At 45.3% G+C, this 16,329-nt stretch overlaps 1 protein-coding gene across 3 annotated transcripts; it reads left to right on the top strand.

Moving 5' to 3' along the window:
- Positions 1 to 878: 878 nt before the first annotated feature.
- NCLN (nicalin) lies at positions 879 to 13,919 on the top strand. 3 transcript variants are annotated; one of them, XM_050321133.1, is made up of 15 exons: positions 879 to 1,108; positions 3,484 to 3,674; positions 3,878 to 4,022; positions 4,624 to 4,718; positions 4,931 to 5,011; positions 5,211 to 5,314; positions 5,733 to 5,821; positions 6,004 to 6,143; positions 6,560 to 6,738; positions 7,561 to 7,648; positions 7,756 to 7,794; positions 7,911 to 8,074; positions 8,686 to 8,739; positions 8,831 to 8,909; positions 10,196 to 13,919. In XM_050321133.1, exons 1-15 carry the CDS (start codon positions 928 to 930, stop codon positions 10,253 to 10,255), a joined length of 1,689 nt encoding a protein of 562 aa, XP_050177090.1. In that variant the 5' UTR covers positions 879 to 927; the 3' UTR covers positions 10,256 to 13,919. The 3 variants fall into 3 exon arrangements, with proteins under 3 accessions (XP_050177090.1, XP_050177093.1, XP_050177091.1); XM_050321136.1 differs by having other exon boundaries at positions 891 to 1,108; positions 3,484 to 3,668; XM_050321134.1 differs by having other exon boundaries at positions 891 to 1,108; positions 7,914 to 8,074.
- The last annotated feature ends 2,410 nt before the right edge of the window (positions 13,920 to 16,329 follow it).

The raw sequence follows: 16,329 nt of genomic DNA, 5'->3' as shown, positions 1-16,329 counted from the left end.
AGTGATTGGGGAGCCTGGGGCCACCCTGGATCTGACAGAGACACAGTAGGGCCTGAAGACACTGCCAGTATTCCCTAATGTAGGGAATAATCAGAGCAGCACTCAAACATATCCTCTCACCTGGCAAAAAGGACAAAGCCATGGAAGCACTGTGGGCTCACACAAAACCTGCTGGCCCAGCCCCTCCACAGGAGCTGAGTTATCAACCCACTTGTTTCGCATTAAATTGAGGTGACCAGAAAGTCCTGTGTCAATTTTGCTGTAAATTTTTTACTTCCTGAAGGTCAGGTACCCGGTCTCCGCCCCATAATCCAGAGGCTGAGTAGCACCCGGCAGATGTTCCCTGTAGGCCCGGGACAGCCGGAGCCCGCCCTCCCGTTCCCAGGACAGGGGGATCACTCTGCTCACGGGGACAGCGGGAGTCCTCCCTCCTGCCCAGTCCCATTCCGTCCCATCCCATCCCATCCCATCCCATCCCATCCCATCCCATCCCATCCCATCCCATCCCATCCCATCCCACTCCACCTCATTGCACCCCATCCCGTCCCACTCCACCCCATCCCATTCCACCTCATTGCACCCCATCCCGTCCCACTCCACCCCATCCCATTCCATCCCATCCCATCCCGTCCCGTCCCGTCCCGTCCCGTCCCATCCCATCCCATCCCACGCCACCCCACCCCGTCCCGTCCCACTCCACCCCACCCCCTTCCATCCTGTCCCATCCCGTTCCACCCCGTCCCATCCAGCGCTTGGGGCCACTCCGGGCCGGGGCGTGGCGCCCCCTGCAGGCCCGGCAGGGCTGGCCGCGACTACATCTCCCAGCAGCCCTTGCCGCGGGACGCGAACTACAGGTTCCGGCAGGTCGCGGGGCTGGGCCGTGCGTGTCACGCGTGCCGAGGAGGCCGCGGTGCCGGGGCCGCGGCGATGCTGGAGGAGGCGGGCGAGGTGCTGGAGTCGGTGCTCAAGGCCTCGTGCCTCCCGCTCAGCGTCCTGCTCTTCGTGCCCGCCGTACTCCTGCTCCTGGGCCCGCCGCCCGCCGCCGAGGCCGCGCACGAGTTCACGGTCTACCGCATGCAGCAATACGAGCTGGGCGGGCAGCCCTACGGTGAGAGAACCGCGCGGCCCGGCCGGGCTCGGCCTCTTCTGGAGGTCGGACCTCGGGCAGCGGCCTCTTCAGGGATGGTGGGCCTGCATGGTCATCACCTCGACTCCCGGGGAGGAGGCTCGGGTAGGCCGCGGAGCCCCAGACGGCCTTTGGAGGGCAGCCCGGCCCAGAAGAGGCCGCAGGGGATCGAGGGGGCTCTGAGAGGCGGCAGCCGGGCCCGGGGTCAGGCCCAGGAGCGGGGGAGGCCGGAGGAGGGCCCTGTGTGGCTGAGTTCCACTGCCCAGGATCAGCCCTGCCACGACGGTGTTGAGAGCTCCACCGCGGTGACCTAGAGGTAGCCAGGGACCCCACGGGCTTGTCTGTGACTGAGCTCTCTGTGTTTCGAGGAGTCCAGCTGCATCCTTCTTGCATTCTGGGACACTTGGTCGTGAGCTCTGTTTTGTTCTCTTGCCTTTGACTCCTCTGTTGACAGGTTGATTCTTCTTCAGTCTCTTCTTCATTCTCAGCAGTATCTGTTGCTCCAGTGGCTTCATTTCAGGGCCCATCCTGTTACCGTTCTTCCGTTGTGTTACAATTGACTTCCTCTATTCTGTTACTTCCAGGCTGCTGATTGTGCAACACCTTTCCGAGCCAGAAACACACCCTGTTCTGTGAATCCTTGAAGTGCTGTAACCTTCAGCCTTCGCCCCCCTTCCCCCCCCCCCCACCTTCGTGCACTCACAGACCCAGAATCAAGGGTTGTTTCTGAGTCTTCTGTAGATATTTTATTCCACGCCAGGACATGTGCTCTGTTCATGAGTTTTCTTCCTAAGTTTCAGACTTAGGTTAACGGTCTGGCATTATAGCCTCAGGTTTCCTCTGCTGCTTGGTGGATTGTGTGTTTCCTTTGCTCCTTCCTACCCCCTTTGGGTAGCTGATGTTCCTGTACCTTGTGTGTTCTGAGATGTCCTTCAGGATAAAAGCTATTTGTTGTTCCAGCCAAAAAGACCAAATACATGTTGCTGCTCAGTCTCTTCTTGCAGGGGGAAGAGGTTTTTTTTTCAGCATCAGTCATAGAGTAATTTAAGAACAAACTTGGACTTCCTCTAATACTGATAGAGTTCTTTAGTTTGGAAATGAATTATTATTAACCAGCTCTCTGTAGAAAAACGGCAGAAAATCAACTTGTCTTGCTGTGCTGTCAGAAAATACTATTGTGTCTGCTCTGTTTAGGTGTCAGAGGAGCAGAACTTTGGGTCCACATATTGCTGTGTCTACCCATCATTCTTTGGGAAAGTGGGGAGGGATTATCCTCCTTTTGAATATTTTTTTTTTTTTACTGGAGCAGGGGTGTTCTTAATACTTGTTTGTTATACAGTGTCAGAGTTCTGTGAGAAGAATTTACATCATGCCTTGACTCTATTTACCCTCTATGACCTTCACTGATACTATGCAGTGGAAATATAGATTTTTCTTGTTTAGGTGATTCTATGACCTTTGATGAGACCAAACTAAAGTAAAGCTAAGTTAGGTTTAGATCTAACGCTTAGGAGCACTCCTCTTTGAACAGAGGCTGAGATGCCTTCTGGAGCACCTTGCTCCATCCCTGACTGTGTGGGGACCTAGAGGGATGAGGTCCTCTGTAGGTGCCAGAGTTATAGAAAAAGAAACTGAATTTGCAGCATTATAAATTGTAAGGTGGATTTGAACCTCTCTGTACAAGGTGTCCTTTTGGTCTTCCATTGGAGAATGCAGGAGCTGCTGGCAAGCCTATAGACTGCTGTTCTCCCAAAGAATTGCATTTCCTTGTAGGGGATTTGATATGCTGAAGCTGAGAGTAGGAGAGAGCGAGCAGTTAGGAGCAGCCTGCTAATTTGTCACTTCCCCAGCTACAGACCTGTCCTTGTGGGAGGGCAAGAGCAGCCTTTTGGGTGACACAGGGTAGCCTGGTGTCCTTTCACCGAGTGGCTCTGCACAGCCTCCATCCTCTGCATGCAGGGGTGATCCTACAGCTGGGGGATGTGAGAGGCTCTAGAGAGGCCAGGCTCTCTCCAGAGGTGTTGCTGCCAGCAGGTATCAGGTGCAGGTGAGCAAACAACCTGTGTGGTTGTGTTGCGGAGGTAGACTGGAAGGTGGGAAAGGCTATATAGTGCTGGAATAAGGAGAGTCTGGCAGGACATGGCCACAGAGGTGTTGCTCTGATGGATGCAAGAAAAACCACACATCTCTGCGCCTTCTTGGATGAGAGGGAAGAGGCAGACTTAGCTTTCTGTAGGTCCTGGCTGCTCTGAAGTTCATCAAACTGTCACAAAGACTGTTCTGAGAAGGAGCTAGGCTCAAGCAAAGGGGATGTGTTGAAATGACTGACAAGGTCTGTTGCTGTTCTCTGCTGCCAGGCACCAGGAGCGCAGTGCTCAACACAGAAGCGCGCACAGTAGAGGCGGATGTCCTGAGCCGCCGCTGCGTCATGATGCGGCTGGTGGATTTCTCCTATGAGCAGTATCAGAAGGCTCTCCGCCAGTCAGCTGGAGCTGTGGTCATCATCTTGCCGCGATCTATCTCTTCAGTCCCCCAGGATGTTGTAAGGGTAAAAAAAAAGAAAAGTTTTCTTCCGACAGGAGATTTATTTGAGAGAGGCTTGGGTTGCTGCAGGACTGGAAGCTCCTGATGTCATGCACATCAAGTAATATTCTAATATGAAAACTTACCTCTCTGCTTTGGTTGTTAATATTTTCCTGCCCTCTTTCATGTTTAGCAGATGCTAAGTTTGTGTCTCACTTAAATCCTCAGCAATTCATGGAGATAGAGCCAGAAATGCTTGCTATGGAAACCATTGTGCCAGTCTACTTTGCAGTGGAAGATGAAGAGCTGCTGTCTATCTACGAACAAACACGCGCTGCTTCGGCATCACAGGGTTCTGCCTCAGCTGCAGAAGGTGAGTTTTAACAAGTGGGGGAAAAGGTTTGAGGAGGGCAGGCCTGAGAGCAGTCTGCTGCGTGCTATGCACCATGAACCACTGTTCTGTCACATTTGTGTTTATTCTGACTTTGTCAAAGTGTTTTGAGAGTCAGTGAAAGAAAAACCCAGTATGAGAGAGTATTACTTGACTATATTTGGAAATACAATTGCATGAAGTTCTCAGCTTCACACTGTTGCAAATAAGATATAAATCAAAACTAGGTTAAAAACAACATTGAAGATGTTAAGTGACGATGGTGTGCTGGTAGAAGCTGAAGCTTTTTGTCTGACCACAACTCCATTTGGTGCTTCCATGTATCCCCTTGTAAAAAACTTGATTGTCTTATTGACCTGCTGTTTGTGATTAACTTTAGGACTGCTGAAGAAAAGTTTTTGGTTTAGGACAGAATGAAGATGCATGGTCACCAAGAAACTGTGTCACTGCATAAACACAAGTGACAAGTGATAGGGCTTAAATGGTTTAAAGCTGGTCTCTCCTAAGTGCAGTTAGCAAGGAAAATAAAGGGTTGAAACTTTCCCAGGTGTTCATTGTGGTTTTGGTTTTTTTTGTGTTCTAGTTCTGCTGCACACAGCAACTGCCAATGGCTTCCAGATGGTGACCAGTGGGGCCCAAAGCAAAGCTATCAATGACTGGCTTATACCCAGTGTGGAGGTGAGTTGTATATGGATTCAAACTGGCAATGTTGATGGGGTGAATTATTTTATTGGGACTTCATCAGACATTTGGACTGATACGGCAAGTCAAGGGAGTCTCAGCCTTGTAAGTACCTGGAGTCCTCAAAACTGATGCCAGGGCAGGCATGTAGTCTTTGTACAGGCATACAAGAGATGATGTGGAGTGACACTGCTCTCTTTCCTCTGCAGGGAAGGCTAACAGGGCTGGGTGGAGAAGACCTGCCCACAGTTGTGATAGTTGCCCACTATGATTCTTTTGGAGTGGCTCCAGTGAGTATTCTTTCTTCCTGCAGCTCTCTGTTCCTGTATTTTTTCTCCATAATGCCTCTGCCCATATGTCTTTTCTTGGCCTTAAGGATGTGGGGCAGTTTACAAGTGGAGCATAGTGGTGTACTATCTTGAAGCTCTTCTGGTATGTGAGGATCAGTGTAGGTTTGTCACCTTGCCTTTGCCCCACTTCATCCTGCAGTGGCTGTCACATGGTGCTGACTCTAATGGCAGTGGTACCTCAGTGCTTCTGGAACTGGCCAGGCTGTTTTCCCGGCTCTACACCTACAGACGTACCCATGCTGGGTAAGAAACTGCCCTGTTTAAGCTTAAATGTGTGTAGCTGAGAACAGATGGGCTTTTGCTCCAGACCTGCATGGTGTTACAAACAGTCCTTCAATTTGCTCTGTTTTGTTTCCGTTTTAGTATGGCTGCTGTTAATGGCCAAACTCCTTCCTCTGTTCTCTGCTGTAGCTCTGCTCAAGCTTGGGGACAAGTGGAGGGAATGATGTGGGGAGTAGATTCCATCCTCAAGGAATGGGAACTCCCCCTTTTAATCTGTCTTGCTATTACCTGAGTATGTGGCATGTAGGAAGTGTTTAATAGACAGTTTGCCTTGGATGTCAGGTGCTGGTAGTTGTGATTTTACCACACCTTCAAGAGTGAGTAAAGGAGTTCTTGGAGTGCAGCATGCTAACGCTTTTCTGACTTCTTTGATGGGCAGGTATAACTTGCTGTTCTTTGCATCTGGAGGTGGCAAGTTTAATTATCAAGGAACTAAGCGGTGGCTGGAAGACAATTTGGACCACACTGGTGAGTAAGGGGGCTGACATTCCAGCATGTTCTGTGACAAGGTCTGTGTCAATACGGTTGAGTTAAATGTCTGTTATTAATTGTCAGTCCTCCTGTGAGAATCTCCTTGTGAGCCTTGCTTTTTTGGGATGGAAGTCCCAGCACAAGACATAGCAATAAAGGTTTGGATTTTTCTGTTCCAGATTCCAGCCTGCTGCAGGACAATGTAGCATTTGTTCTCTGCCTTGATACTCTGGGCAGAGGCAATAGCCTTCATCTTCATGTCTCAAAACCTCCCAAGGAGGGGACCTTGCAGCATGCATTTCTGAGAGAACTGGAGATGGTAATGAAAAACATTTAGGTACATGGGAATTGGGGACTTAGTGTGGGGAGCTGCAGCTCTCCAGGAGAGGAAGGACGATGTAAAGAAATGGTGTTCCATTGCAATATTTTGTGTATTATTTATGGTCACTTGATTTGAAGTGCAGACAAATCCTCATGCCGCAGTCCTAAATGAAGCAGAGTAGATCTGCTGCATTTTCCATTGCACTTCCTTATGGCTTCCTTATTTTACCCTGTAGTGACATTAAAACAGCTTTTTTTGACAAGCTTTGTAATAGCAATAACTGCACCTTTATAGGTGGAGGTGTATTTGCCTTCTGAAATGCAAAAAAAGTGGGTCTAGGCAGACAGGGCAGTGCGTGATGGATAACACAGTGGGCAGCATGACGCCCCTGTATGGCTTGTCCTTTCCCTCAGGTTGTTGCCAACCAGTTCCCAGAGGTAAAGTTTTCCATGGTGCACAAGAAGATTAACTTGGCTGAGGACATGCTGGCGTGGGAGCATGAGCGGTTTGCAATCCGACGCTTGCCAGCATTCACCATCTCCCACCTGGAGAGCCACCGTGACAGCCTCCGCAACAGCATCATGGACAGGAGGTGAGAGGCCTTAGGGAAGGAAGGCTGCAGTTTAAATCCAGCCTGTAAACACAGATTGGCTTCATGAGTGCTTGTGGCGTTCTGATGGTCGGGGGCAGGTGACAAAAATACTGGGAATTGGGCTCGGGATTCAGGCTTGTGCATGATGCAATGAGAAAGGGTTGTTTCTATAGGAAGCTGATGGCCATTGTGTGATGGTTTTGATCTAGGCCTTCCTGGTAACCAGTTTGTAACCAAGGAAGTGACCAAGTACCCAGTATTCCATACGATTTTTACGTAAACCAGAGTATAAATAAGTTGGAGATTAGAGACCTCGCTCTCTTCTCTTCCAACGAGAGTCGGGAACTGTAAGTCCTTGCGTTGGTCTCGCTTATCTAAAGCTGAGGCCTGCAGCGACTGCTGGCCTGCCACGTGAGGAGTTCGAAGAGTGCTGGCTGTGTCTGCCAATCCTGCTTTTCTAAAGGAAGTAGTGAGATCTGTTTTGTTAATTACTAGTATAGTTCTTGAATTTGATCAAGTATACCTGTTCGGTGTCCCTTTTTTTCCCCTTTCCCTATCCCTTCGGGGAGTGAATCCCCTTCTACTGTGTATATAACATCTTAACTGTATATAACTTTAATTTACGTAAATATATATATATTTTATATAAACAACTTGACTTTAGATTCTTTAATTTTTTATAGTTTTTTTTTTCTTCTTTGCCCTAAGAAGAGAAGAGAGGAAGGAAGGGAGCTGCTGTCGTGACTTTCGAACATTTGGCAGGGAGCCAAATCTAAACCATCACACCATTGGCAAGTCCATAATCCCCTCTTTTTTCTTTAGGGCACGGATAGACACTAAAGCACTGATCAGGAATACTAGGATCATTGCTGAAGCTTTGACAAGGGTAATCTACAATTTAACAGACAAGGTAAGAGCTGCCCACCGTGCAGTGCTGACCAGACATGTCCTGCCCAACCAGGCTTGCTCTCTCCAGTAGCTTTGATTGCTTGTTTGTTGGTTTTTTTTCCATTACAGGGAGCACCTGCAGATATGCAGATCTTCACAGATCAGATGGTGAGCACAGTGTGGTTTTGTAACCTGTGGGAAGAAAGAATCTAGAGTCTGGGAGAGAGGTCTGGTCTCAGCATGTGTGTGGTTGATGCTCTTTATTTGGTGGTATTTTTCTGTAGCAGATCCAGCAGGAGCAACTGGAGTCAGTGATGGACTGGCTGAGCAGTCAACCCAGGGCTGCCCAGCTGATTGATAAAGACAGCACCTTCCTCAACACCTTAGAATATTATATGGGACGCTACCTGAAGGATGTCAAGCAGCATCATGTAAAGGCAGACAAACGGTAAGAAAGGAAATGGAAGAGCCAGCCAGGGCATGCAAACTGGCTTCCCCCTCTGAAGCACTTGGAGCTGCAGCTTTTCTGGTTTCTTGGCATGCAGCTGGAAGGGATTGCTCTTTTCTGCTCTTCTGTCAGTTTTGGTTCATGCTCTCTGCTCTGCTAGAGAAAGCTGTTTACCATTCCTCACAGCACAGTAACAAGACCCAGGAGCTCCCTCTGTCTGAAGAGCTTGTTTTTTCACTGTTTTGGTTCCACCTTTCCTACTCTGAGCGCAGGAAAAGACTGAGGTCCCCTAGACAGCTTTCATTAACTGCAAAAAGGCAGCTTCCATCCTGTCTTACCTTCTTGGGCTGAAGCAGTTTAGTGAACACAGGGAGGAATCTTTCACATAACTCTTTGGAGACAACTGAATAGCATGTGTTCTGAATTGTGTCCTTAGGCTTCTGACTTGGGGAAAAAAAGACCCGATGACTAAAAGCAGCTCAAAATTAGTATGCGAGGTAGTCATGCTTCCCTGTCTCTGGTTGGGTGGACTCCTTGGGGACAGGTTTGGGCTGTCCTCATTGCAGTGTCAAGAAGTGTAATAGAATCTGAAAAATTTCTTCTTTGCACAGGGATCCTGAGTTTGTTTTCTATGACCAGCTGAAACAGGTGATGAATGCATACAGGTATGGAATTCCCTTGGACATGTTGGGGCAATTGTCTCACTCTGTGGCAACAACTGCTGTAGCAATTTCATGTGTACTTTCTCTATGACAGGGTCAAGCCAGCGATCTTTGACCTGCTTCTAGCTGTCTGTATTGCAGCCTACCTGGGCGTTGCCTATGTTGCAGTGCAGGTAAGAGAAGAGAAGCAGGAAAGAGATGTATTATTTTCCTTATAAATCATGGTAAGTAACTGGTGTTCACACAGTCCCAGCACTAAAGCTGGAACAATAATGCCATCCCACTCTGAAAGCAGTTATCCAGAACGGCTGGCTGTTTTGGTGTATGTCTTTTGAGTATTTCAGTTGGCTGTGCTGAAGGCAGTCTCTTGCCATTCTAGTGCAAAAGTGGTTTTTTAGAGCTGTTTCTTGTAGTCAAGGACATACATAACTCACTTGTTAAGCTATTTTGCCTTCAAACTGAAACTTTTCAAGGCACCTAAAATTTGCTGTAATGTTAAAAGTTTGTTGCTTGTAGTAAGGGAGTGTTAGGAAATATCTGAACTCAGGATGCAACTTAGAAATGCACGTTCAAGAGTTTTGGTTTCTTTTTTCAATGAAACCGTAAATATATCCTGTGCCAATAATCTTGGAAATGTGATACTCCATGCCTTGGCCAGCCTGTTTATATGCATTGTTTTTGTGTAAGTGTTAGCCAAGCCACTGTGAGCGAGGCTTCTGATCCTGCCTGGGCTCGTGAAGAACATCAATGAAAGGGAAGCATTTTAGGTCACTCTCAATTTTGATCTCTTCGTGTTATTTGTGTTTGTTATTTGTTTGGGGAAACTACGAGCATTTAAAAATACAATGTAACAACATAAACAGGAAGGAAATCATATACTTTGATTTGTCAGTTATCTTCCTTACTTTTGTATTTGAATTTGAGATTACTTGAAGCTTGTTACATCCATCAAATATTTGAAGTAGCTGTTATTGAAGCAAAACACAATTAACCGAAGTAAAAGCAAAAGAGGAATTAAGTTAATTTCTAAGTCACTGGTGAAATGGTGCAAGAGAAGATCCGGTTAAAGGATTGTGAATTACTGTGGATGTCTGTGTTTGCCTGGTTCATTTTTACATTTGTGACGCTGCTGGCAGCAGTGTTTCTACAGCGACCAGGATCCTGAAGATGTTGAAGTCTGAAACTTTCTCCCCTTCAGAAGGAACAGAATTCTATTAAAAAAAAAAAAAAAATCTTTAACAAGTCATTGCATCTTCACAAAGGGGTGATACAGACCTACACAAGCACTTCTGTAAGCCATCACTTTCTGTACAAGTTGAAGTACATCTTCAGGGTGAAAATGCTAGTGGATGATTCAAACTAGGTACTGCATTTGCACATTGGTATTGTTTTAAGCCTTCTACTAAGTTTTTTGTCTGTTTAGAACAGCCGTGATTACTTCTTTTTGTTCTTTTTCCAGCACTTTGGTCTCCTTTACAAGATGATACAGAGATTATCCCTTAAAACCAAGCAGCAGTAAAGCAACAAGTCATCAACCACCCATCAGCACTGAGCCATCGGTGAGCCCATCGGAAACCTTCTGCCTTCCATTGAACCCGGCTATTTCTCTTCCTCTTTGCTACTGTACAGAGGGAAGGAAGGCATAAAGAAAATGAAATTTTAACTCTTGTGCACCTTTTAAGTGCTTTTCTTCACCTTCTTCCCCTGACAGCACTGTGTCTATTTTCCTTTGCATTTTGGTGAGAGAGAGGCTCAGACTCCACCAATTCTTGCAGTCTTATTCTGGGCAGCTTCTATGAGTGTAAAACAAAGTCCAACACCTTCATGGCCATGTGTCATACAGCCAACCTGGAAACTGAAACTACAGAGTGACATGTTATCTCTACCCAGCAGACAAGGACTCGGAGCAGTTGTTTAAAAGAAAAAAGTGCACATGCAAATTAAAGGGAATGCAATTAGCATGTTTCCTTATGGTACCTCTTCCTTAAATTCACTGCCTGGCTTTAGTGAGGTGTGCTGAGCAAGCAGGCAAGCACCTTTTTGCATTTTGTTTGTACTACAGTAACTCATGCCCTTTTAGGAGGTGCAACTCTGAGTGATCATGACTGTTATTGCCAGGATGAGGAAAGATTGCTAAGATGGATTTCTGGTATTAGGGTTCTTGCCAGGACAGGTTCTCTCCTATCTCAGTTGGAGGGTGCATTTTGCTGTGTACTTGGTTACTCTGGAAGTTTATAGTCATTGGACAGTTCATGGCTGCCACTACTCTGTGTTAAACTCTTGCTTGATCTTTGAGGGGTGTTCTATTATGCCAGCTGCTGCGGGATTGTGTTCTGTGCTGTTCCATGTACTTAAGCGAGTGGTTGCATCAATGACAAGAGCAAGAGCAGCCCAGACCTGGAAAACATATCAAGACACTGACTACAGTTTCTAGAATAGTTGCAGTTCTAGAAGATAACCTGATGGAGTATTGTTCCTGTCACCCCGTGAGGTTTGAGTCCTTTCTGTAATCTGTCCTATGCACATGACATCTCTTCACAAGCCACAGTGGATACCTTTTTTTTTTATTATTATTCTTTAAACTACTACTTGTAATTAAAATAGCATATTTTACAGGGGCTGAAAAGCTATTGTGGGTTTGAATGAAGGTGTACCCCTTTTTTTTGTATGCAAGGAAAAATCAAGCTGTGCATTCTTGTCTGTATGCAGCTGCTGTGCACGTGCTTGTTAGAAAAGGGGTGGTTGTGACCAGTCACTGGCCTTGTCCTTTGGATGGGCACCAAAGCACTGATTTCCATGCATTTTTGTTTTTTTTCACCATAGTCTCCTTCTTGGAGTACCCTTACCCCACAATGTGCTTTCTGCTACTTGAAATGTGTAACAACTTGTTTTTTAAAGGGTCTTGTCTTTTCCAGGACAGATGCTAGTATCAACAGCTCACCATCATATCACCAGGTGGCATGGTGCCAAGCACTCCTGAAATATTGGCCCTACAAGGGAAACCTGCCTTTTCCTGATCTTTTGAGTGCTTATATGAAATATGTCTCTCTGCATGCATGAAGTGTTCATGACACTCCTTTGCCAAATTAATTTATAATGACTTCAGAAGTTGCTGAAGCGCCTGAAAGACAAGCCTTGATTGTTTTACACTGGCTTTTAGGCTTTGCCCATAGACATTACATGTGATGCGCCATGGAAATGTGCATTCTCTGTGCTGGGTAGGTTTAGAACATGCATGGTACAGTGGTTGTCCGAAGAACTCTGTAGGCTCTGAATGTCTGGAAGTAGTTTCAAAGTCCTCCAGCTGCATCATATATTTCTGGTGTGTTACACTTAGGGAGGTGGTGTTCCCTCCAATCCAGCAGATTACTTAACCAGTCCTAATGATTCACTCTGTTACTTTGCTGAGAAAAATAGAAAAAATTATTAGCAATCCTGCTGCAGCTTGAGTTGATGCATATAAAATCTGCCAGTAGTGGGCAAGAGTGCACAGAACAGGCCTGGAACATTATTCCTGGCAGTGAAGACTGTCAGCCCTCAGTCTTCCAGATGAGAAGCTCAAAGTTCAGAGTCAACTTCCACCAAGGCAACCCAGTGTAGTTGCAGTTGTCTCCCTGTCAAGGCTGGAGCACTAAGGAAAACATTTAAACTCCGTATGGTCTCAACAATGAACTGCTAACACTCCTGATGCAGTGCCAACAACTTAAAAGAAAGATGGATAAGATTTATGAGGAGACTTTATAAACCTGAAGGGCAGTAGGGACAGTATATCGCTCTCCCACAAAAGGTTAATTTGTCCCATAATTCTTTTGGATGCATTTTGTGTATCTCTAGCTGGCTGCCTTTTTACTACAGATAAGAGTGCACGTGTGCTGAAACATATATGCTCAAATCTGAGATAGACAAATTCCAGCTTTCTCGTAGCTGGAACACAGTGCCCATGCTGGAATTGAATTTAGTTACCACATATTGCTATTTCCACATTGTTGTTTTCTTTGGTAAGTTTAACAGAGAAGCTTGCAATAGACTGGTGCTGATCCCCACTGCAGCATATCTGATCAGTTCTGATACTAACACAACACACAAAGGCAAAAATTCAACAGGTGTCGTGATAAAATAAAAGTTCTCCACAACATTGCAGAAGAGCTCTGTGTAGCTGAATCTTGTCCTTATTTTTACTGTCTTCCTCTTGTGAGGAGTTTGCCTGGCCTGTAGGGAAGAAGATGGAAAGCATATGTGCACATATACACAAGTGGCTAGTAGTTTATGCTTCTAGGCAGAAAACCATTTTCTTTGCTATTTGTCTGACTTTACCACCTTTAGCTGTCAAAGTCTCCAGCTCAAAACAAAATGGTTTTCCAGCAGGGTTTAACTGAAATTATTAATGGCTTCTGTCTACTCCCACCTAAATGAGTATTAGTGGGGATTTTACGCAAGTAGTTTGGACTATTGTAGTTCATCTCCCAAATAAGAGAGGTTGGTTTATTGTTAGGAGATAACTAATGCTATGCAGTATGAACTCCAGTCTTGTACTCAGTGCAGAGAAGATCCTGAAACCAAAATGGAATTAGGTATCTCGCTGTCTGTGGCTGAAAGAGTCATCACAATCTATTCAGACGTTCAAAACCACAGGTATCCAAAATTGTTGTGGGGCTTGGTTTTGAGGGTGTTTTGTTTTAAATCTTGCACTCATGTTGTTCATAGCACAAGCTCAAATCCCAAGCTTCTCTTGCTCCCTGTGGCCAAGCTGGGTTTTACATTTCAGAGCAATTGAGTCTTGACTCACTGATCTGAAATGATGGGGCTGCTACTATATGTCTCAGTAAATTAGGCCTCTGGATACTCAAGTGTGGGCTCCTGCTTGCCCACTTTGATCTGTTTAGTTTCCATTTGTAGTTATCGCATAGCAACTTCAAGGTTATAATCTGGAATATTTGCAGCTCAGGAAAAAGATTTGATTTATCTAGAAATGTTAACTCAGTTATTTATCTCTTGTGTGCCCTAAAGAACAAATGTATATTGAGGTGAATATTTAAAAGCTAATAGAAAATTCACTGTAGTTGATTTACATATTTTTTGACTATAAATGTAATAATATTTAAGTATTTTAACATTTTTCATTTTCTTATTTGTTTGTCTCTTTTTCCCCTGGAAAAATAAAGTGAGTGAGTAGGTTTGATGGACAGATTTGTCAGAGAACTATTTGCTGATGGAAGCTCAAAAAAATAGAAACTCCTTGCATTATTTGGAGGAATAGATCTCTACAATAAGGAAGAAAATCCACGTGTTTAAAGACTTTGTCCTTTCTATATAGTCAAAAGTAAAATAGTATGACAGATGCTATTCCAGAACCTTGAGGTGAGCAAATTCCTGTCAAGTTTCTATGCAAAACAGCTTTGATACTGTGAAAAATGGTTACGTCAGAAGCCAACACTGTGTGCTCATAGAGATTGTTGTGCCTCTGTCATTACCAAATGACCATTTGAACACTATTTATTCAAATTATAAGCATTGCAAGAGATCTGTTCCCTGAGCATGAGTTTGTCCAAGTCTTACATGGACAGTGGTCCTAGTTGTGGAGTGGGAAAGTGACCTAAATGCTACAGAAAGGGAGAGTCAAACGTTGTACATTTATTCTGCCTCCTTCAGTGGCCCCTCTAAAGGGATTCTCCATGTTAAGACCCTTCTTCCAGCTGCCCCCCAGCCCACCTGCGTGCAACGCTCTGCACGGCCCCCTGGTGCCGTCTCTCAGGGTGGGTGTCCCCCCTGTGCTCGGTGGTGACACGGGGCAGGGTGCGGGGCTCCAACGCGGCGGGAGCACCTCCTGGCAGAAGGAGGTGTGCTACTTGATGCTTACCCCTCTGTAACCTCTCCTGCTCCTGTTTCTACGGATTGCCCTGTCCACAGTACAGTGGAAGAAGCTGGAGGTCATTCCCAAGGTTGATGCTGCTGTCAAGAAATTATAAGATGAAGAATCTTGCACACCTTCAACTTATTTAATTTTCCTTAGGTGCACTGACATATAAAGACAAGGATTCTCATCTGGGGCCTCTTTCTTACATTGCTGGGGTCATGCTGAGAAGACTAGAGGCTTCTGTTTTCAAGAAATAGCTTGTAATAAGCACCTGAAACTAGAGCCAGTGCTGTGAAGTGAGACTTCAGCACTTCTGGTCTCATGCAGACTTGAGGTCTGTGCTGGTGAGGGACATGATAACAACCCAGCTTTCCAGGGATAGATGGCTTCTCTCTTCTTTGTGGAGTACTTTAACTGGTCTATACCTGTTACTGACTTACATTTTGTTGACTATTGAGTAAGGTGGTTTGTATACCTCATGTTGGCATCCTGTGTGTTTCCTCTACATGCTATACTGGTTTTTTGAGTGAAGGGATTATTCTACTTCACCAACTGGTTTGTCTGTAGAGGTTGAATATGCACAACACAGCTGTCTGTATTATAAAAAGAAGAAGCATAGTGTTTCACAGGCTGCCACCTCAACTCTTTTATACAGGCACCCTTCTCTGTAGGTTGCTTTGGATTTCCCTTTTAGGAGAGTGTTCTGTAGTGTTTTTTCTCATGATATGTTCCCAAATACTCCTGTTGTATAGAAGTAGTCAGGCAGCGGGCTGCTCCAGGTCACAGGAAGGGCACACTAAAATGTGAATCATTCAAAGGAAGTGGTAACTAGGAGGCCTGTTAAATAGAGGGGAAGTTAAAGAATATCCACAGAGAAAAATGACAAACTATGGAGAGAGTGGAGAGAGGATATCTTATGCTTGAGCTCTAAATGGATCCCACTCTGTGATCAGCTGCAGGGAGCACAGCCTTCCTCAGCAAGACTTTTCCAGACTTTACAACAGCTTGCATCTTCCATCTATTTCTGGGTTTTCTCTTGTCCTGGTTTCCATAGTATCTGAATGCTTCATGCTCTTAAATATATCTGACACTTACAGCACCTTGGTGAAGTAGGAGGTACAAAGGCCCTTGCTCATTAGAGCTGCTGGGGCTGTATCACCTGAGGGATGTGTGGAAGATGTGGGGTGGAGTACTGAATTGAAAATGCTCTTTTCTAGGGGCTGGATTTGTCACTGCTGGATTAGCCTTTCACTAGGGATAGCAGGAGAGAAAAAAAATCTTTCTTCATAAAACTTCTCAAAAATATTTTGAAGGGCTCAGTGCTGTAGCTGCTTGCAGCAGGGGTGGAGATGAGTTGACTTGATGATTGAGGCATTCTCCTCTAATCTGGTGTTCAGCTATTCTCTCTTCAGGTGTCACTTTTCTGCCTTTCACATGCTTTGCTTTCAAGCATTAGAAGAAACAGTTTGCAAATAACCTGAACTTTTTGTGTAATGAGGAACAAGGGGTTTTTTTGTTGCCTTTTTTTTCTCTTTTAATCAATCCTCAAAGAACAGCTGCTCTTGATCAGAAAGATATCTGGTATATTTGATATTCACTTCCAATTTACCACTGTTATAGACAACGGTTGTAAAGTCCACAAACCTTAAAACTTAGTTAATTTTTGGTTTCTTGCAAAGTTAAAATGGTAAAACTCCCTAATCTTAAATTGATTGGTAAAACAGATATCCAGTGAAAGC

This window comes from Myiozetetes cayanensis, unplaced genomic scaffold (assembly GCF_022539395.1).
Source record: "Myiozetetes cayanensis isolate MyiCay16 unplaced genomic scaffold, myiCay2020 scf26, whole genome shotgun sequence".
NCBI classification, from domain to species: domain Eukaryota; kingdom Metazoa; phylum Chordata; class Aves; order Passeriformes; family Tyrannidae; genus Myiozetetes; species Myiozetetes cayanensis.
Note: the sequence above shows the minus strand (reverse complement) of the source record. Positions and strands in the feature narration are given on the sequence as shown.